We start from the raw sequence: 7,447 nt of genomic DNA on the forward strand, positions 1-7,447 counted from the left end.
TTTACATACCTAAGGTTCAAGAAATGGCACATCCTTCCATACTCTTTGATATGTTCTAAGATTATTGTGTGATAGAACATACTCCCTCTTATTCATTTTAACTCTCCCCTTTCAAAAGGGCACGCAAATTAAGGGTAGGATTATTTTATTGTAAAGTATTGTGGTGGTGTAATGTAATTGGAGAGAGGGGAGGTATTATTGTAGGGTAAGATGATTAAAATAAGTATTGTTGTGGGGTAAGGTGATCAAAATAAGATAAAGTATGAGTATTGTGGGGTAAGGTGATTAAAATAAGTATAAAACTTTACTAAACAAGGAAAGGGGGAGAGTTACTACATAATTGATAATTTTATTGTGCCTGTATTTATTGTGATTAAAGTTGAATTTGCACTACAACCACATAATCTCACCTCTTCGCTACACCCTTGGATTGGCGAAATCTACACACGTGGTTGTTAATCAATTTTTATCCTCTGTCCCATTTTCGTGTCCCATCTTGTGTCCCATTGCCTCTCTATTTGACACATAAGCAATAAATATTAAAAATAAGTATATAGATATTATCTAAGGATGATGTGTCAAAATATTAAGGCAATGGGACACAAGATGGGACACGGTAATGGGACAGAGGATCTGGACTGGTTGTTAATGGATCGTTCCTCTTCTGAGAATCAAGAATCTCTTGAGTGGCTTAGCCATGAATTGTTAGTACTTAGCAGACAAAGCAGAGAGCATTTTTTCTTAACACACCGAGTTCTCTTTAATTCCATGCCTAGACTCTCTCCACCTGAAGAGCCAGGCGACGAGACTTGTAAATTTCCATTTCAAAACAAGAACATTACCCCAATGTTTCAAGGGTTCCCACAAATTGCGGGATAAGGTGAGTCGGACCTACGCAACCTTAACCTTGTGCTAGCAACACAAAAAAGTTATTTTCGAATGACCTAAAATGAAAATTGCGTTCAAAATGCATCGAATGACTGATACTTCATTTTAAACAGAAGTGCAACCAATTAAACGAATTATTTTGCTTTACTCTATCATAATCCGGAACTAAAGAATAACAGGTTATGGTCCCATTGGAATTTGGATTGTAATTTTTTATTTCAATAAACGTCACAAAATTGCAATGTTGTGACATCACATAGAGGAGAATGGATAAGGATCCTTTCCATTTCGTTGGAAGAAATGGATGGTCCATTTTACCTACTGAACAGTTCAAAATGAATTATGGAATGTAAAGAGGTAATGAAGAGAGAACAAATTTGCCTAACATAAAATCCAGACCGTTGATTAGATAATGGAGAGGGGAAATAGAGGGAAAAAATGGCGAGAATCTTGACACGTAATTTTGAGCCTTTGAAAAGGCCGGATGTCCTAGAATAAATCTCCAAGGGCCAAAGAGCTGAAGTAGCTAAGCAGCGGTCTTTGTGTAAGACCAGCCTAAAAATTTATGTTTTCCTCATTTGCGTATATACTAGTTACGAGATTTCTCGTGCATGTGAGGCTGTCTCATATAAGTTTTGGGGACAAAGATGTAATCTAGTTAGCACTTAGCATAGATGTTGCACACAATTGGAAATTAGGAGACGCAAAGGGGTCAAAGGTACCTGAAAGGCAAATGTCTAGATATCAACAAATTTGCACATCTTAAGGCAACGATCCAACCGCATCAACTGAAGTAACACAAGGAATGCCACAGTTAATTCCACCTCGGTCCACTTCCTTGTTAAACGAGGCTTCAAGACGTCGCTCAATTGACTTATTACTCGTGTGTTTCCTGTCAGAACTGCTCACTTTCCACGAGCTTCTCTTTCTTATAATAGACGGTGTGTTAAAGCTCATTGCCGAATTCCTTAACATCGATTCTGGACTTCCATCACCAGTAGAGCTGCTTCTAACTGATCTGATTGGTGTAGTAAAACACAAACGGTTACCCATTCGATCATCACTGTTATATCTTGTCTCCCACAACCTGAACTCAGGGGAATCATAACTAGCAGTTGCAGAGAAACTATGTACTTTATTTTTCTTATTACCCTGTCCAATGTCCTCATAGGATGTAGACATTGCTAAACTCAAGAATGACTTGTCCAAGTTTCTGAACACCTGATCATCAGTGAAACTACAGCTCCTTGGCCTTTTGGGAGATTCCAGAGACGACGTTCTAGTTAGAGAAGTAGGGACGTAGTTCGCCTTCGTAGACATATTCCATGACGTATCCACTTTAGCTGCAGTAGACAGTTCCAGATTGAGTCCACTAAGAACACTATAGTTATCAAACAACTTGTTGGACGGCTTTGATTCATGTATTAAAGTATCTGAAGTTTCCGTCTTTGTTTGACCATCAATTCTAGGTTGTGACTGAAGACTTCTTGTAGGAGTGGTTCCAAGAGACAACTCTGTAAGGCAAGTACCAGAGCGGCAATCTGTGTAATCCACATCGATTTCTTTCAATCTGGATTTATCCAATTTTCTCTCATCAAAATAGTAGCTTTCACGTATCGCTTCGCAAATAGGATAATCGAGTGCATATGAATCCAACTTCTTCTTTACAGAGCAGTTCCAGTGATTTTTTATTGCATTGTCTGTCCTGCATGTGTAAATAGCGACAGTTACGAGATTTGAGTTTTAATTGTTTTCACAAGAACAATAAATGTCAATTTTCTTTTCATATTTTTATAAGGAAATGGCAGAATGCATATACCTTCCTGGAAGAAATTTTGCGATCTCTGCCCATTTGTTACCGTATACATGGTGGTAGAAAGTAAGAAGAGATTCTTCCTCTTTTGTCCAAGCATCTCTCCTAATCGAAGGATCTAGATGGTTGTACCACCTATAAGAAAACCGCAAAGACCAACATAATGCTTAAAATTCTCTTACACTAAACAAAGATACATCATCAGTAATTGATATCTTCTGGCGAGCCTTGCAATTCCGACCATATTACGGCGATAGAGCTCCCATTTACAGAGGAAAGTATACCCAGCTACTTTTCGATAGTTTACAGATGCAATTGAAGAAAGACATTTGATACAACATTCATTCAATTGTCACAAAGCAGGGAGCTTTGCAACAGTATTTACTAACTACCAGCAATAGTCTCTCCCGCTTTTATCGTTCTTGTTTTACTTTGATGTCAGGCAATGACAACTTTGCCCATAACTTTCGCTAAATAGATGTAAACATCCGAAGTAAAAAAAATCACGAGGGAAAATAATGGTCAAAGTTGACATCAGTTGACCATGAAAGTCATGTGAACACATAAACAGGATAGACTATAGAGTAATACCTTTCTCGGCATTGCTTGCCTATCCGACCAGGAAGAGACTTTGCTATGACGGACCATTTCCTGCAACCATGCTTCTGAACTAGCTCAATAATACAGTCATCCTCCTGAAAAGTTTAAAGTAGCAAATCAGCACACCATGATTCCACATATGGTCACCGCATGGACCATCAACTCCAAGTCTCCCAACCACCAAATTCTTCTTGCTGCGAACACGTAATTTTGATACAATAAAGAGGCATGAATTTTTGAGCTACCTCCTTACTCCAGGGTCCTTTGTTCAGTTCAGGGTTGACAACTTTTTGCCACCGATGCAAGCACTGAACATCTGTCCTTCCCGGAAAATGAGCAGCTGTCAGAAAATTGAACAAAACATATAATCAAATAAGTGCAATCTCACCAAGGCATACCGAATTTCAGCAATAGAAAACGCAATGCAGAGAATTGAACCTAAAATGCATAACAAATTCAGAATGACATAACAAAATACATGCGTAAAAGCTTGGTTTTTTAATAGCATTAGTGATTCAAGATATCAATAAAATGAGAATGTGCGAATTTGTACGCACCAATTTGCTTCCAATTCTTTGCATTGAATTTCCTCACGACAGTAGTGAGAAGACTATCCTGTTACAAGAATCATGAAATCAATTCAAGTAACACCATTTGTACATCTAATATCATTGAATTTTACTCATATCTAATTGCTGTAAATTCTACAACAACTCTCCAATTCCCAAACAACACAGTATACGGAAATAAGTACCAACCTCTTCATCCGTCCACCCTGCTCTTGAAGAACGCCTTATTCGACCAGTTACACGCCTAATAGATGAAAACCAATCAATACTAAGATCGTCATCAAAATCAACAAAAACGACATAACTACAACACTACGCTTCAACAAATCGGATAGTTTTACTTTCCACAGCTAATAGATCATAGATAGACTTCAACACGACACGATTGAAGGATAAAATCTCCATTCTTGTATCTTTTGAAGGTACAAAACTAAGCCACTCACTCGAACATTGCACACTTCACAATTTTACAAGCATAGTATGAACTTACCTCACAATAACACAAATATAAAATACTCAAATTTCACGCATAAAGATAACATTGTACTCCGTAGAACATAAAAACAAAACTTTACTGATCAAAGCCGAAAACAACAGAAAGTGAAGTAATTACCCTAGCACCGGTGCAGATTTCGGAGTGACATAATCGCAATAATCACTCGACAAGGCTAACATCGCAGTGTTAGGCGATCCTAAATTCCACAAATTCTCCTCCTCCTCCTCCACCTCGATCATCTTCATCTTCACATACAAAATCATCAACTAATCACAATCAACAAATATACATTTTACACCAAAAATAATCATTACTAACAATTAATACTACGCCAAATTGTAAACAACAACGACAACAACGTTGAAAATTACAAATATTTATGAACTGATATACTCTTCACATACATTAAATAATTAATTCCGTTACCTAGAAAACCGACAGGAATAAAATTACAGCAGTTACAAAGACAGAATCTTTGGATTTGATAATTAAATGATGATTTAAATTCACAAACTTTGATTAAATTTGATGAATTTCAGTAGAATTATGAGCAAACCTCAAAAAATGCGCAAAATCGATAGTTTTTTTTTTTGTCGGAGTATAATTGATTAATTCTTTCCCGAGAATGTGACGGAAGTTCGGAAATTGTAACGGTTAAAGAGAAGATGAAAACAAAATAGGGAAGAAATTTAGGGGAAAACGGAGAATTAATTTGCGAGAATTAGGGTTTTTGATTGGGAATCAAAAGTAGCGGGAAAATATGAGAAGATTGAGAGAGAGAGTGTGTGTGAAAGTCGGGAATAGTAACGGGAAGTGATGGTTTTAAATGCGTGTTTTAGATGTTTCCTCTGCTTAGCAAAGCGTATGTTATAAGTTATACCTTTTGTCTAGTCAACAACGCAAACTCGGGTTTCAGATCCGCTTTGAATTTTGAGCTCAAGCCCGGGTTTCCTCATACTCTCTCTCATCCAGACCAAAGGTTACATTGACTCTTTGGCATTATTCATGACTGTAGATAATATTTGATATTATTTGTAATATATCGGAGAAAATATAGTCATGTAAGATCTTGTTTGATTTATCGTAATGAATGCTATAAGAATATCAAATTTTTATAATTTTTAATAATGTTTGATAAACTTCATATGAGATCATTGTAAGTAGAAGAGAGAACTTTGTATTGAGTATTGAATTATGAATTATGTGTTACAAGTGTTTGATACATCTGCCTTATATAGATAAAAGCACCGACTTAGTATTTAGGTTTAACAGACTAACCAACTCTTGTAACTAACTTCTAACTGACCCCACCCCCCCACCCCTCAAGCTGGAGGGTGTGTTGTACAGCCCCAGCTTGGACTGCAATTGTTGATGCAATGGCCTGTAAGAGCCTTTGTACATAAGTTTGTTGGTTGTTGTAAGGTAGGTATGTAGGATAAACTTATCAATCCTTCAAGCAATTTCTCGCGAACAAAATGGCAGTCGAGATCAATGTGCTTTGTTCGTTCGTGAAATACTAGATTCTTGGCTATATGGATGGCTGCTTGACTGTCACACTTGATGGGTATAGCTGCAATGTTTGGCACATTTAGTTCAGATAAAAGTCTACTCAACCATGCCAATTCTGCTGTAATGCGCCTCAAAGACCTATATTTTGCCTCTGCGGAAGATAATGAAACTGTCTGTTGTTTCTTAGACTTCCAAGAAATTAAATTGCCTCCCATAAAAACCAGGAAGCCACTGACAGACCTTCTGATTTGGGGGCATGCTGCCCAACCAGCATCATAGAAACCTTCTAGGTTAAACTCTGGTTTATTATTCAGCAGAATTCCTTAGGCAACATCCTTAGATAAGTACTTGAGGACATGAACAACAGCCTGCCAATGTGTATCCCTGGGGAAAACCATGAACTGACTTAAGAGTTGTACAGCAAAAGCAATATCTGGTCTTGTGTGGGTCAAAAAATCCAGTTTCCCAACTAACTTCCTGTACTCAGCAGGGTTATCTAACAAATTTCCCGACTCTGCATTTAATTTGAAAGATGCATCCAGAGGTGAAGTGACTGGTCTGGTGTTTAAGCAACCAAATTCTTGCAACAGCTCATTTGCAAACTTCTTCTGAGTCACTGATATGCCACTGGAAAGATGCTTGAATTCCAACCCCAGAAAGTAATTTATATTGCCCAAATCTTTAATTTTGAAAGTAGAATCCAAGAATTGTTTGAGAGATGCAATTTCTGATGCATTATCCCCTACAACCAAGATATCATCAACATAGATGGCTAAGAAAACAACTTTCCCATTTGTCTTCTTAGTAAACAAAGAGTAATTATTTAAGGACTGTTTATAACCCTTGGACCTAAGAGCATTGCACAGCTTAGCATTTCATTGCCTAGAGGCTTGCTTGAGCCCATAGAGTGATTTCTATAGTTTGCACACCATATTCTTCCCCTTAACAGTGAGACCTTGAGGAATCTTCATGTAAACCTCCTCATCCAGATCACCATGCAAGAAAGCATTATTGACATCTAGTTGTGTCATTGACCATCCTCTCTTAACAACCACTGCAACCAAAGTCCTGATGGTGGTCATCTTGACAACAGAAGAAAAAGTTTCTGTGTAATCAATTCCTTCTCTTTGTGTATAACCTTTGACTACAAGCCTGACTTTATATCTCTCTATGCTACCATCAGCTTTGTGTTTTACTTTGAAAACCCACTTACTAGCTATTGAATTCTTCCCTTCAGGTAAATGAACAATAGACCAAGTATTATTGCTTTCCAAAGCTTTAAATTCAGCAGCAATAACATCTTTCCATTCTGGAAAAACTGATGCTTCTGCATAAGACTTTGGCTCTTGTATTGGACTATCTTTGTGTGTACCTGGTGCTGAGACAAGTGAAGTAGACAAGCAAGCAGGAGTAGGAAAAGAGTAATCCTCACACGGAGATGTTAGTGTATGACAACAAAGTTCATTATGGGCAGCATTAGAGGATTTTGAAGGCAATTTACACACAAATTGTTGTAATCTAGCAGACTGTTGAGGCCTTTCATGAACTGGTGCATTACTTGTATTAACATTT

The 7,447-nt window shown here is 37.4% G+C and overlaps 1 protein-coding gene across 1 annotated transcript in view; it reads right to left on the reverse strand.

Moving 5' to 3' along the window:
• Positions 1 to 5,142, reverse strand: part of LOC141652278 (uncharacterized) — a 29,514-nt gene extending 24,372 nt beyond the window's left edge. Inside the window, exons 1-8 of the mRNA XM_074459808.1 lie at positions 4,923 to 5,142; positions 4,484 to 4,611; positions 4,060 to 4,114; positions 3,859 to 3,916; positions 3,547 to 3,641; positions 3,293 to 3,396; positions 2,708 to 2,836; positions 1,611 to 2,593 (exon numbers count right to left, since the gene is read on the reverse strand). Of these exons, the coding sequence (XP_074315909.1) occupies positions 1,651 to 2,593; positions 2,708 to 2,836; positions 3,293 to 3,396; positions 3,547 to 3,641; positions 3,859 to 3,916; positions 4,060 to 4,114; positions 4,484 to 4,611 (1,512 nt within the window). The 5' untranslated portion in view covers positions 4,923 to 5,142 and the 3' untranslated portion in view covers positions 1,611 to 1,650. The remainder of the gene's footprint in view (positions 1 to 1,610; positions 2,594 to 2,707; positions 2,837 to 3,292; positions 3,397 to 3,546; positions 3,642 to 3,858; positions 3,917 to 4,059; positions 4,115 to 4,483; positions 4,612 to 4,922) is intronic.
• Between the last annotated feature and the right edge of the window lie 2,305 nt (positions 5,143 to 7,447).

The sequence above is a fragment of the Silene latifolia genome, chromosome 4, assembly GCF_048544455.1.
Source record: "Silene latifolia isolate original U9 population chromosome 4, ASM4854445v1, whole genome shotgun sequence".
Lineage (NCBI taxonomy): Eukaryota > Viridiplantae > Streptophyta > Magnoliopsida > Caryophyllales > Caryophyllaceae > Silene > Silene latifolia.